Raw genomic sequence first — 14627 nt, 5'->3', positions numbered from 1 at the left:
CCAGGGACTGTGTGAGATGTCTTTCCTTAGGGATGTGGTTCATGGCCGAAGATTGTGTGTAAATCAGCTCAGAGACAGGGGGATGGACAGGGTGGCCTGTGACACCCATGGCCCTGCAGGATCATGCACGGCCTCTCCTATCACTAGGGGATGCCTTCCCTAGTGAACTTGCTACTGGGCTCTCTGTCTCTGAACCACTCATGCATGCACTCACCCAAATGTCTCCTGAGCACCCACTTCATGCTAGGCACGGTTCTGGCCATCAAGGCCACCCCAATGCATACAACAAAAAGTTCCTGCCTCAGGGAACTTGTATTTTAGTGGGGTAGGGGTGGCGTGGGGTGGGTAATTGCTCTTGAGAAAATAAAGCAGGAAAGAGGAATAAGGAAGGTGGAGGGTATTTCAACTAGAGTGGTCGGGGAAGGCCTCCCTGATAGGGCAGCACCTGAGCAGAGGCTTAAAGGAGGGGAGAGCAGGTTGGCAGGTATCTGAGAGTGGGGGGTGGCGGGGAAGCATTCCAGGCAGAGGAGACAGCAAGGACAAAGCCCTGAGTTGGGGTAGACCTGGTGTGTGTGAAAAACTGAAAAGGGGGCAGTGGAGTGCTCAAAGGAGACGAGGTTGCGGGAAAAACGGGGGGTAGGAGGCACCTGCCCGCTTGCAGCCTTGCAGGCCACTGTAAGAACTTTGATTTTTACTCCAAATGAGATATGAAGCCACGGGGGTGGGGTGGGCAGCAGAGGAGTGTCGCGATCTGACTCCAGTTTTAAAAGGATCCCCTGAACATTGTGCCCTAGGGCAGGGCCCTGAGAATTGAGTGATACTTTTAGCAACACGGAGGTCGTTGGTGACCTGGACAAGAACTGTCCCAGTGGAAGAGAGGTCGGTAAAGCCTGATGGGAAGATTGAGAATGCCAAGAAATGGAGGCAGTGAATGTAAACAACTCTTTTGAAAGTTCTATTGTAAAGAGACTGAAGAAATGGGAAGTAGCTGGATGGGGAGGCGAGGACAAGGGATGTCAGGTAAGAAATACTATAGTACATTTGTAGGTCCCTCCAAAAGGGGGACTGACGATGGAGGAGAGAGATGACAAGGAATGCTGGAACAGTCCTTGAGGAAGCAGGAAGGGATGGGACCGCATTCTAGGGCAGGAGCTGGGAAGGGGGTTGCTCCTTTGCTAGGAGCACAGGAGCCCAGGCTCTGCAACAGGAAGGCAGGGACGCAGCACAGAAGGGCTCAGGAGCTCTCCTGCAAAGGTTCTGGCATCTGTGAAGCAGGAGTGTGAGCCTGAGGATGGGAAAGGGGAGCCAGGGGCTTGATGGAAAAGTAGAGTGGGGAGGTAAGTGGACTCGATGCAGCATGACTGCAGAGTGCACTTGAGGTTAATGGCTGGGAATTTCACCCATTGATGCAAGAGGCTGAGAGGGTGGGCCAGGTGACTTCAAAATGCTCCGCAGTCTTGTGATTCTGTGACTCTTCTGGCCAGTGGCCTTTGGACGCATCCACACTTTGATGGGGAAGGGAGGGCACGGCAATGGTTGGGCTCTGCTTGTCACAGTGCAGCCACTTACTGGGTACTTAGTGTGGGCGAGGCTGCCAAGTGTGCCATGCGCTGCAGGAGTAGATGTCAGCAGGCCTGAGGCAGAACAACCAGGACAACTGACCCCGACTCCTCCAGTCTTGCAGAAAACCAGCCATGTGTGGGGCTTGTTTTTAGTGACCTGCATGTCATGAGCAGGCAGCATTCAGCCAGGGAGTCAGGAGGGACGTGGCGGGCATTTTATAAACACTGAGAATGGCAAAGTGAGCTTCTCAGGCTGGAAGGACCCTCACTCTGTGCGGCAGTATGTTTGTGGCCTCGTCGCTGGTGAGGACTTGTGGAGACCTGGGAGGTCACACCTTTATTGGAGGCTATGCCGTGTTGTTTCCTGCTCAGTGTGGTCATCTCCATGCACAAGCTTCAGTATCTGAAGAAATGCTACGCTCTTCAAATACATCTGCCTTCATTCACATCACTTTGTGATTCCCACTCACACGAATCATCTAATGCTCAGAAGAAGCCTGTAAGCTAGGCCTGAGAACATTAAAACTCGAATTGGTTAAGTCAAGTGCCCGTGATTATACCGGCTAATGAGGGGCAGTGCTGGGTCCTGAACTACATCCAGCCCCAAAGTGCGTGCTCCTGACCGAGTGCCCTGAAATTGCTTCTGTTTGCCCTCGTCTGCATTAGGATGGCAGCCCTCCTCACCTTGTCACATACCAGCCACTGACCTGATCCCACCCCCACCACCACATTCCCACTGGCCTCCTCACCTCACCCCACCCCAACATTATTTCCTTCCTGGACTCCCGTGATTGCACTGTGAAGGAAAACTCCGCTACAGGGCCTTCCCTCCCACCTCGGCTTCCATCAGCTGGCAACGTGAGCCTGGCAGCCGTGTGACAGCACAGCAAGGCTTCAGGCCTCTCTGCATGTTAGAAAAACCCATCAGTGTTTGTAGAACACTGTCTTGACATTCTCTGTGCTCACTCTCTTTGAATCTGCCCTTTATTTTTTCCTATGTACAATAGGAAAAAGGAGGAAAAAAACCCCAAACCCGACTTGTCCTTGTATGTCTTGCCCTCTTCCCTTTACTAAAGCCTTTCAAAGAATCAAGACCTTCTCTCAGCTGGTTTAGAACCTGGTCACCTTAGAGTCCCCTTCCAGCTCCCCTGACTTCGGCGGCCTGACGGAATCACGTGTTCAGTGGAGTGGATCTGGAATGTGTTCAAGTTGAAGCACTTTTCAATTTGAGGCCATCACAGATGCCAGACCCAGCGACCTAACCTTGTTTTCACAAAAACAAGAACAGAAACAAAAACTTCGTAGCATATCTGGGAGGTGATCCGGAACCACTGGCGCTCTGTGCATCAGAACCCAAGCTCCAGTTCGGCACCTGTCCCCCAGAGGCGCTCAGTGGGCAGCAGGTGCAGTCACTTAGAAACTGCATAGGCAAAACTGAAAATGCCATCTTTCCCTACACAAGTTTGGGTTTTTTGGCACATTCTAAACCAGTAAACTTTGAATTTATTACAGTGAGTTTCAGAAGGCCGGGGAAACTCCTTTCTTGGTGCACTGTGTATGATTCATTTACTCATTCAACAAGCACTAACTGAATACAGCCAGATATGGACTCCGATCCTGGCTCCATCAGTTAAGTAGATGTGTCACTTGTGGCAAACTACTTCATTCCTCTAATATCAATTTCCTCATCTGTTGCTTCCTGCATTAGCAACTGCCCTACTTTCCTCACCATGTGTTGAAGATGAAGGAGATAGCATGTCTGGCACAGATTAGATGATCAATCCAGTTACACTCCAACTTAAGCAAGTACGATGCAGGGTACTGTGAGAGACACAAAAACAATGCGGCCAAGCCTACCTGCAAAGAGGAATAAACCGGAGAGGGAGGTGGGCGTGCGTGTAAATGGACTAAACATAACAGAGTGGGTGGTCCTCAGCGTTTGGAACAACATGGTAGGGGCCGGGGAATGAGGGTGCGCTCGGAGCAGCTGTTTTTCCAGCACGTAGGCAGGGAAGACACTCTCAGACTGGCCCTTCCAACCTGAGGCTTCTGGGAGGCGCTCTCCGCACAATCCAGAGCCCACGCACCTTAGGAAGTCCAGCTGCTTCAGGAGCCCAGACTTCTCCCGCTGCAGGCTCTCGGTCACACGGTACACTTCCCTGAGGAGGCAAACACAGCGTGATGACGGCTGCTGGTCTGGGGAGGGGAGCTGTAGGGGCACTGGGGACAGAGGGGACTAGAGGAATGTGTGGCTTCCTCTGGAGAGCACCTACTGTGTGCAGGGGCTTATGGTCATTATCTCAGTTTTCCCAGGCTCCAAACCGCCCTGTCCTACCCAGACTTCAGGGAATTAGAATCAATATTCTTCTCCAGTCCGATCTTGGAAGGTGAGAGCAGAACCCCACCCCCACCCCCGATGCTGGTTTAATTTGTTTTCAGGAGCTTTAGGGGAATCATTTTTCCTTTCCTACCTTCCCCCAAAGTCCCCAATCTGTTCCCAGATATGTGGGATTTCCTCTGTTGGGCATTCATTTCTTTAATTTAGATTTTTTTTTTCATCTCTAGCTGTAGATCAGAAATTGAATGTATCCATTATAATCAGTCATTTGTATCATGGTGTGAACGTGTCAATCATACCAGGGGTTTTGCAGAAGGGAGAGGCTGAGAGGCTTACACAGGGTGACTGCGACTTGGGGTGGAGGCAGGGTTTGTTTACATCCATGACCTCAACACAGAGCTTGGCCTGGAGGTGCAGTCAACAAATAAAGAACGAACAGACGGAGGGAGAAAACGATGAGGGGGAGAGAATAAGGAACGGAGGCAGAGAGGGAGGGAGGGAGGAAGGAAGGGGTAAACTGGGGAGGCTTCAGCACCACTCCGGCAAAAAAGGAAAGAAAAAAAACAAAACAGAATTGGGTGATGTTGGGAAACTTTCTTAACTTCACAGTTCTGCCTCCGTCTTTTCCTCTGAGCTCTACACCATGTTTTAGAAAGTTTTAAGTCGCCCTTCACCCTTCAATCTTACTGCGGAGTCTGTAGTTCCACATTTCCAAACCACGGCATAGTTCTTAGTGTAGGGAGCATCTTGCTGCCTGATAATGCGTCACTTTCCACCAGCCATCAGGCAAGGCCAGGCAAGGACAGTCACCCCTATGCCACCCCGTGGACACCATTACTGAGCTGGCGAAAACAGCAATAGCACGCTGGGTCCGTGGGACTCTCCCACCGAGCTCCTGATAACCTGATTCCTTAAGTGGATCTGTGTTTCTTTTCTTTTTTCCCCTTTATAGAATAATTATAAAGTCAATTTACGACAATAACAGGCCGAATCAAATTCCAAGTTCACCTCAAACAATCTTAATTAAGCAACAAATCTTCTCTGGCTCCTGTGGAGCTGCAAATTCCTAACATTTTATTACCAATTATATTTAATTTCAACTTGAGAGAAAAACAATGTATTTCCCATTATCCAAACTGGGTCCCCAAGACCCCCGTCTAGGCCCTGCTCTGATTAGCACTACATGAGCAGAGCCGCCTGTTCCTGCTGTGCCCTGGGAGCTGAAGATTGCCTGAGCCTGGCTTTCTGGCTCCCCCGCCCTGCCCTGGGTCCTGCTTCTCTCCAGGGGCAGCCAGAAGCAGACAGCTTTTCCTCTGCTAAGGAAAACCATTCATCAGCAACCTAAGGTCTGGGTTCTCACACAGTGTTTAGTAGCCAGTTCCTAAATTCTCGGTCTTCTCTGGCCCTGCCTACACAGCACTGGTGCCTGTTGGAGCTATACAAACACATGCACATACACGTACACATACGCATTACATATATGTGCAAATATATGTATCTCTCTTTGTCTAGTAAACATGTATCTATTTGGATATTTGTACACACATATATACACACACATATTCAGATTTTTCGTGTGTCAACAAAAAGAAAGGCACTTATGAGAAAAAAAAGTCACTTGGATATTTGACTAAATGACCTTTATAGTCCTTCTAACCCAGAGGTTCTAAAGTCTATACCTGGGTAACATGTAAACCGAAAGGGAAAGAATCGGCTGTTTTTTGGAGTCGTAATTGGCGAGAGGTTTATGTTACCATTAGGGAACTGTTGTTGGCTTTGTTTTTAGGAGAAAGATGAGATACGGAACACTCTACAAAACATATTGTCAAGTGAAAAATGCAAGCAAATGCAGAAGCATATGCTCAGTATGCCAACATTTTGTAAAGGAGAACAGCGCACACACATGTGTGCGTGTGTGTGTGCTGGCACATACATAACGTTCTCTGGGCGGACCCACAAGAAACCGTGACAGGTGGCGTCTATGTGACTGCGGGGTCACTGGGAATCAGACCTCTTTTTGACTATATATCCTTTTCTGCTTTTTGAATTTTGTGGCTTATCATAAACTACCTACTCAAAATAAAAGTTAATTAAAAAATAATAGAGAGGTCTGGTTTTCAGCTGACCTTTGTCTTTATATTATCTCCCTACTTTATAGCTCCTTCTTTATCTCACTTTAAAATCTAGTCCTCCCACCTTGAGCATCTTCAGAGAACAGGAAAATTCATTTTGCCTGTTCAGAATTCTTGCTGATAAATGACCACCCTCTGCCCTCCCCGCTGCTCTGACGCAGCATCAGGCCACAAGACATCGCCAGGGAAAGCACAGGAATACCAGGAGAACTAGGCTCCGTCTCTGTTTTCTGGCACTAACTAGCTGTGTGGCTTTGGGGTGGTCACTACACCTCTCTGAGCCTCAGTTTCTTCCTGTATAAAACGAAGGAGGTGGATTAGCACACTAAGGTCCTCTCAGTGGTGTTGGTCTGCAATTCTGTCCTACAGAGAACAAGCCAAACTCTGTGGCACTGCTCTCCTGGCCTCGCTGGACAGGCCGTGCTCTCCTGGGTCCCAGCATGCTTCCCAGCTGCATACGCTTCTTAAAAGTGAGTAGTGAAGCTTCTGGAATCATATTTCTCTCTTCCTCCCAATGCTCCTTCCCTCTTTTTCAATTCCCAACCTCCAGAGATTGTGTCTCTGCTTGGTTAATTAAGATAAGTCTTCAGCAAGCTTTAAATCCACACGCTGTGATGTGATGCTCCAGCTCTGGTGTTTATCTGCATTTGCTGTTCTAATGCCTGTGCCTTCAGATGTTTGTTGCTTTTAAGACTTGATTGAATTTTAAGAGCTCGAATCCTTAACTCTAACATTAATGCCTGTGTCTTGCTGAGCTGCTCTCAATGAGGAGGAACTGATTTTGCTTATCCACAATGAAATATGCTGTCCTTCCACAACTGGTCATCCAAGAATTGGAGTGTAGGGGCTTTGTTTTGTTTTAAGTCAGTTACTTGAGTCTTTTTTTTTTTTTTTTTTTTTTTAATTAGAGATATCTTACTAGGGTAAAATTCCCAGTCCAAATATTTTCTCTCTCTTACCCCACGCAATCAGCCCCAGATGGTACGGGACTCCACACATGAGCCAAAGTGGTAGAACAAGTAGATTTAGGCCTATGGACCAAAATTTTACCAGTGGTCAGACAGAGTGAGAGCTTTCCCTTTTGAACAAGGGTAGTTAACATCTGTAAAGCATTGGTAAGTAATACTGCCTGTTTCCCTGAAATCAGACTTTCAGTACTACCCGGTAACTTTCAGGACCAGAAACACACTTACCTTTTGCAGCATGAATGAATGAATGAAGTATACATGAATGAATGAGTGAGCCAGTCCTACTGTTGTGTAAATATTTTCTGGCTGTCTCATTCTCTGGGGGGGGGGGGCAGTCAGCAAGATGTGCCTAGCACTTAATATCTTGGGACAGTTACTTAAAACCTCTGAACCTCAGTTTCCTCTTCTATAAATCAGAGTTGGTAATGACAGTAGTTGCCATATCAGGATGCTGTAAAGGTCAGATGAGGTGATGCTGAATTGTTGACATAAGTGGGATATATTGAATGCCCAGCACAGTAACTAGCATGAAACAGTTTCCAATAAATGTCTGTCAAATGAATAAGTCCATGAATATATGGATAAATGAATAAATAAATAAAACATGTGAGATTCCTCTGCCCTGCGGCTCAGAGTGCCTTTGTCCTCATAAACTAACACTCCCAAAACAGGACAAATGACTGATTCCTCAGTGGCTCCTCTGGTTTAAGGTGGCCCCTCTCCCCACCCCCACCCCCACCTCCGATTCTTCCTCAGATGTGTCTGTGCCGAGCAAGTGGAACCAGGCTTGGACACCAAAAGCAGTGCACAGGCAAACCGGCCCTGGCAATGTGGGGCCCAGACAGTCTAATCAGAGGAACAGTGGTGGAAAAGGGGCAGAACTGGGGCATGACTCCAGGGCACAGCCACACACCCCATCACATTCTGTGCTGATCTTGGAAGGCTTCCTGCTTCACGTGGGCTCACCTTGCTCTCCCAGGTCTCGAAATGAGGACAGTGACCTGTGGTTTATCTGCTCACTCAGCATTTGCTCACAGACTGCCTCATATTTGCTGATGGAATAACATTCTAATCACATAATAAATTTTCTGAGAACAGGGTTGTCTATTTCTTGTCAATCCTAGGCAATGCTCGGCACAGTACCGGTCTGCTTAACAGTCTCAGAATCCTAGAAGAGGGTTAGAAGACGTCTCATCTCAGGGAACAGTGAGTAAGCAAGGAGATAGGGTCACTGCGAGGGGGGATAACATGCCCACAGCGGGGGACAGAGCTGGAGGCCGGCAGAAGGGGTGCACAGAGGCCAGACTCACCTCTCCTTCTCCTGGTGGAGTTTGTGGGCCTCTTGCTGCAGGCTTTCCAGCTGCCCCTGAGCGTCCTGGAGCTCCTGGGTGGTCCGCTCCAGCTCCCGGGCCAGTTCCTGGTTCGTGAGCTTCAGCTTGGTGTTCTCAGCCTTGGTTTCATGCTTGTCGTTATGCAGGGCTGTGCACTGGCCTTCCAGCTGGGAAGGGATGGGGAGCAGAGGGCAAGGCTGAGCAGCCACCGCCGTCCCTGCCGGCCTCACCGTGCTCTCTGTCTTGGAGGGAGGGACCACCCCTGCTACCCCTCACCACCTGCAAGCCCAAGTAGCATCTCCCTGTCTCCACGTAGGCTGTCCGGGGGAGCTGCCCCATTCAGAAAGACCCCTAGGCAAAGAAATTCCACAGTCCATCTGTGTCTCTCATCTCAAAGTCAGAACAGTCTTGAGATCTAATCTAAATCCCGCGTGTCGCCCCTTAAGCCAACTTCTTTCCCATGGTCCTTAATTGACATGGAGAACAGCTAAGAAGCATTCTTTATACAACAATCCTTCCCAGTTTTGAATGCTGATGGTAAACCTATTTATTCCTTTTTCTTCTCTCAGCTAAAGAAGTACAATTCCATCAATCTAAAGAAGCTTTGTGTGGTAGCTGGGAGCCCTGGACATTCTTGGGGAATAACTGAAACAGGTCAAACAGAACATATACCTTTTCTTATGCCCCTAAAGCAACTAAAAAACCTGATTTGTATAACTTCAGCTTTTCTTGACTGGTAATTATGCTTTGCAGAGCTTCCAGCCTCTCACCAGAGGAAGAATGAAACCAAGGTAAGTATCTCATAGTAAAGCTGGTTTAGTGAATGTGGCCAGGAAGGGGAGGGGGAGGCAAGAACGAGAACTTTTGTGTGACTCTCCAGAGGCTCCTGTGCGATCAGGCAGCGTGCAGTAGCTAAGTCGAGTGGCAGTCATTCATGCGAGGGATGTATCTCACTGACAGAACTTAATGCATAATGGCGAGGAGGAGAAAAGGAAGAGAAGCAAGGCGCGGCTGTGGACTGGGGAGCAGGAAGGCAGATAGCAGTTCCCGGAGCTGAAATCATCCTCCTGCAGAAAGGAAAAACCCCAAATCCATACATAGCTTATGAAGCAGCAGTGGGACAGTCTCTTGCCTTAGCAGGCATGTCTTCAAGTGTATTTTAGTGTGCTCCTAAAGATAGCCTCCTCTATTCAAATGGAAGCAATGTGTCTGGGTTTGTCCAGGGCTGGATTCCTTCCAGCACCAGACAAAACAAACCAGCAGAGCAGTAGCCCCCGGCCTCTCTCCCCCACGAGCCCTTGCTATGGAGAGGAGGCCACTGAGCATGAAGTTTGCCCAGGTAATCAATCTTCCTGGGGCCATTAACCAGGCATTCCCAGCCATAGAGACATTGCCCTGCAGAGTGCACCACCGGCCTGCCTCCTGGAGGCTCTGGTATATCAGAGAGGAGCTTCTGGAGTCTGCAGCTATCCTGCCAAGTTAGGGGAACAGTCACACAGGAGGCTGACGAACCTCGTTCGGGCATGTGGGCAGACTGGGGAGGGACAGATAGACCTCTGAAGACCCCTTTCCAGCTGGAGGTACCCATGGCCACCCTGAAGGGAACAAACTTGTCTGCAGCCTCCCCCCACATATCAGTGACTAGGCAATGTCCCTTGCACCTCAGCATTTCTCTCTTTCTTATACAGGATGCAGGAAACAGATGCAAGTTCTGACATTCCATGGCTCCTGGGCATCATGATTTGAGGATGTCTGCAGACCCTCGGGGGGAGCTCTTGGTAACTTTTCCAAGTTAAACACTGGGTGTGGGAGAAGTAAGGACTTTATCTTGGGATCACCTGTGACTTTAAATGATATCTTTTGTACAGTTAAATGGTTCTTCTCAGATGAAAAACAAAGGGGGTCCTTAACTGAATGTCAGGGAAAGTGGGCAAGAGCCAAAGAAAAGGACAGAATGAAGGGCCAGGTACTTTGAAGACACTGTCAACAATATACCCTCTTTTGCTTCTGGATGAGCTGCTCCAGTTCCTGCTCCTTAGATAACAGTTTCTGTTCCAGCTCCTGACTGAGGGCCTGAAACCTCTCCGTGTCCTGCCAAGCCAGAAAGAGGGACACATAAGGCCTAAATGTACCACACCTGGGTTATAGATTTTTTTCCCGCTTTAAACCTCAACAGCAGGGCCCATCCTTTTAGACTTCGGGGCTTTTCCCATACCTTCCCTTGTCCATTCATTCATTGATTCTGCACCATTTATTGAGGACCCACCATGTTCCTGGCATGGCCTAGATGCCGAGGATGCATCATTGTGACAGATAAAGATCCCTGCTCTTGTGGAGCATACATGTTAGTGGGAGGAGCCAGACAACAATCAATCAAAAAAAAAAAAGGTACACTATGTCAGGTTTGAAGATGACAAATGCCTTAAAAAAAATAAAGCAGAGAAAGAGGGATCAGTGGTGCCACGGGTGGAGGCACTGCAACCATAAATCGGGAGGTGTTCAGAGTAGACCTGTCAGCCTGGCCCGCAGAGCCCAGCCCAGGGAGTGGACACTTACTTTCAGGAGAAACTGCTCCTTCTCGCTTTTGATCTGTTGTTCCATCTCCTCATAGAGATGCTGGATTTCTTCATCATAAGCAGCAATTTTCCTACAGAGGTGTAAAGAAGAGTCTGCTGGAGTCTGCACCAAGATTCTCCTGTCCTATGGTGGCAGCCCCTGGAGCTCCGATACCAGAAGCCCATCTGGAGCCATGGGGTGGGGGGTGGCTGTGTGGGTCGGGTCAGCCAAGCGGCAGGATCGGTCCCTCAGGATTAGCTGGCCCGGCAGGCATGCAGACCACAGAGGCCCAGCAGGACCTCCTCGGGCTGCTGGTAGGCTCCTCCTCTGGCTTCTCCCATCTGCTGGCCATCACTCACAGATGACCACAGGCGCCTCAGTGAAGGGTCGCTGGATCCACCTTCTCGTACTCTGCTTTACTTCAAGCCCTGGATGTAGCATCGACTGGTTTTTCCTCATCGTCCTCACTCACAAAGGCGAGGCTCCTGCGAAGAAGCCCTGGGATTCCAGAGGAGCATTAGTTCCCCTGGCCTGACCACACTCCAACATGGAACCAGGTTTTGGACACACTGGCTCCTGGAGACTTCCCAGGCTTGAATGACATCATGACAAGCCTGGGTCAGAACACACCAGTCCCAGAATTGGGGAGCAGCAAGGAACTGTTCACACCACTCCCATCACTAAACCAGCCCGGGGTCAGAAGACTGCGCTCTGCTCCCAGAAGCAGCTCATCCCTCAGGGTGACCTTGGGCAAGTGCTCTGCCTTCTTCCATCCCCAGCCTCATACCTGCCCTGCATTCCTCCCAGCACTGTCATGACCAACAAATGAGAGCGTGGATGCAAAGAATGAATGCAGGGAGTATTTGCCATTGCAATTACTACCGTGGGCTGTGGAGGGCAAGGGCAGTCTCCCCAAAGGGAAGAGAGTCTTAGTTTCAAGAATAACGGGGCTGCTGGGTTTGGAAAGGCTCAGAGGCAACAGGGAAGATGAAGAAGAAAAAGCTCAGTCAGTGAAACTGTCAGACCAATCGAATGGAGATGCAGGCTCCATGTGTGCCAGAGCTGCAGAGCCAAAGGCCTGTGTCTGCGGGAGCTCCGTGGTGGCTGTGAGAGGTGCTCTAAAAAGATCTGTGCAGATGGCATGTGGCACTCTAGCTCAAAGGGAGGAGACAGCCGATCGTGTTTGCATATTATATACTTCTTTGTCACCACAGTTTCTAAGACCCCTCATATTGCCTAACACACACACACAGACTGAAGTCTTCTCCTTGAGGATTTCCCGTCTATTCCAACCCTCAGCGACCCTTTCTCTGAACACCTATGACACGTCTTCACTTGACCACTTTACCTTTAATTCTAAACAGTTCTGAACAACGGTTTCATCTGGGTTCATGCTGTCTTGACTAGGTTGTGCACACCCAGACATTTATGTCACCTGGAGGGCCTGTGCTCAACATGTTAATGCTGAAAACCTGCAACTATTCAATCTACGACTCTGTGTACCAAGCTCAGAAGCTCACGGACCATGCTGAGGGAACACTAGATGCCAGGGGAATTGAAGAATGTCAGGGTTGGAAAGTTTGTCTGATCCAACCACCTATTTTTCCAATGTTAAAATCCTTGCTGCGATATCCTCATCAAGTATTTACCCAAACTAGATTAGAACACCTCCAGCGATAGGAAGTTGCTGTTTCTCCAGGCAGCTCTTTCATCTTTGAAATATTCTGGCTCATAGGACTCTGTCATTGCATAACTTCACCCCTCTTCTGCACAAAGCCCTTCATATATTTGAGAACAGCACCAAGACTTCAAGGAACTGCCTTGGGTTCAGGCCAAGTCTCTCCGCTTCCTCCACCTGCATCTCACATGGATTTTTCTTGTAAGTCCCTTCACCATCCCCTTCACTCTTCTCTAAATGGGCTTTCATTTTCTTTCTCAGGCCATGGAGCCCCAAACTGAATGCCCAGTGTATGAGCCTGATTAGTACAGATTAGAGCTCACTATTGCCTCTCTTGCTCTAGGTGCTGCATATCTATTCATGCAGCCTGAAATCGCATTAACTTTTCTTGGCAGCCACATCATAGTTGATAAATGCTGAACCTATTTGTCAACTAAAACCTCTAAGTCTTATGTCTGAGTGATTGTTTTTGTTTTAAAGACGGTGCTGCTGAATCACGTCTCCCCCACCATATGCTTCTGCCATTGGCTTTTTGGACACAGAGCAAGATCTCAAATGATTTCATGTTTGTTAGCTTCAGTCCCTGTTTCCAGCCTGTCACTTTATTAATGAATTCCAATTAGTCATCTAGTGTATACAATGACCTTCTAAGTTTTGTTAATATTTTAAAATTTCAATCAGAATGTAAGCTAAACAGTCTATCATGTTGGTTTTTATGATTTAATTTATCTGAGAGTTATTTAGAAGAGTGTTTTTTAAAATATACAAATTATTGGTTTCTAGTTTTATTGTATTATAGTAAGAGTAAACACAGGAAGGTATTTCCGTTTTGGAATCTATTAACCTTTCCTCTGAAACCAAAAACATTATCAATTTTTTTGCATAACTTCTATGAGAAGAATGCATATTCTATTTGTAAGGCACACAATTCTACAGTCATCTCTTAAGCTTACTAGTTGACGGTTTCAAATACTTTGTATCTTTAATGTACTTTTGCCAGAATAATGTGTCAAATCTGATATAAGTTTGTTAAAGTCTTCTAAAAGTTTTCTAAAGTCTTGTTTTTGCCAAATTTTCTTTGTTTCTCTAAAAGTTTCTGCCTTATGTATCTTGCTGCTATGTTATTAGTTGCTTAAAATTTTATATATGTTGTATCTTCTTCATGGATGAAACTTTTTTTATTACTACAAAATATTCCCCCGTATCTTTCTTTAGTCATGCCATTGGTAAAAATGTTGAACAAGGCCAGGACAACGACCTGTAGCAGAGCTCTCCAAGCTATCAATTAATAACACGTGGACAGAGCTCTTCAACCTGTCTTCTACTAGCCATTCTCACAACTCTTCCCTCCAATCCCCCTGACCTCAGGCAATGTCTATTTAATTATTCCACCCTCCACTATCTGATCCTAACTAATCATTTTGAACTACATGAGGAGGAAGAGACAGAGAAGAGGTAGATAAAAGAGGAGGTAGGATCAGAGACTTGCCTTCTCTGTGGGACAGAAGGACAAATGGAGAAGGTGCCAGCCAGAGTTAGCAACAGTCATGAGCACTAAGGTCTGTCCTCCCTTCTTTTTCTTTCCCCAAGATGGCTGGATAGTTCCTCTAGCATGTGCCAGGGTAGTCTAGGTCATAAAACCCTTGCTGACACAGCCATGGTTGCCTCAGAATTCACTGGACCCAGAGTTGGAAGGCCTTGGTTCAAAGCCCAGTTCTGACATTTACAAGCCTTCTGGCCTTGGACAGGTCACATCGCCTCAGTGAGCCTGAGGTTTTCTATATCTGAAGAATTGGATGGCAATACCTACTTTAGAAGGAAGTTGTGAAGATTAAAACAGATAAGGCACGGGGAAGAGTCCAGCACAATAGGTAGTAGATAAAATACATTTAATAAATTCTAATTAAATAAGTTATCTGATTCTCCAGAGGCTCCCATTCTGAGAGTCAGGCCCTATAGCTCCTGCAGATGTCAGCCAAGGGGCAAGTAGAAACCACAGGGGAGTCACACGGCAGTTTGATGAACATGGTGTGCAGAGATGTGTGCAGGAACGGCAAAGTGT

The 14627-nt window shown here is 47.8% G+C and overlaps 1 protein-coding gene across 1 annotated transcript in view; it reads right to left on the bottom strand.

The window, feature by feature from the left end:
* CRACR2A (calcium release activated channel regulator 2A) overlaps window positions 1–14627 on the bottom strand; it is a 76000-nt gene that overhangs the window by 26126 nt on the left and 35247 nt on the right. The window contains exons 5-8 of the mRNA XM_063080123.1: window positions 10888–10978; window positions 10327–10422; window positions 8311–8498; window positions 3650–3721 (exon numbers count right to left, since the gene is read on the bottom strand). Of these exons, the coding sequence (XP_062936193.1) occupies window positions 3650–3721; window positions 8311–8498; window positions 10327–10422; window positions 10888–10978 (447 nt within the window). The remainder of the gene's footprint in view (window positions 1–3649; window positions 3722–8310; window positions 8499–10326; window positions 10423–10887; window positions 10979–14627) is intronic.

Source organism: Cynocephalus volans, chromosome 1 (assembly GCF_027409185.1).
Source record: "Cynocephalus volans isolate mCynVol1 chromosome 1, mCynVol1.pri, whole genome shotgun sequence".
In the NCBI taxonomy this organism is placed as follows: domain Eukaryota; kingdom Metazoa; phylum Chordata; class Mammalia; order Dermoptera; family Cynocephalidae; genus Cynocephalus; species Cynocephalus volans.
Note: the sequence above shows the minus strand (reverse complement) of the source record. Positions and strands in the feature narration are given on the sequence as shown.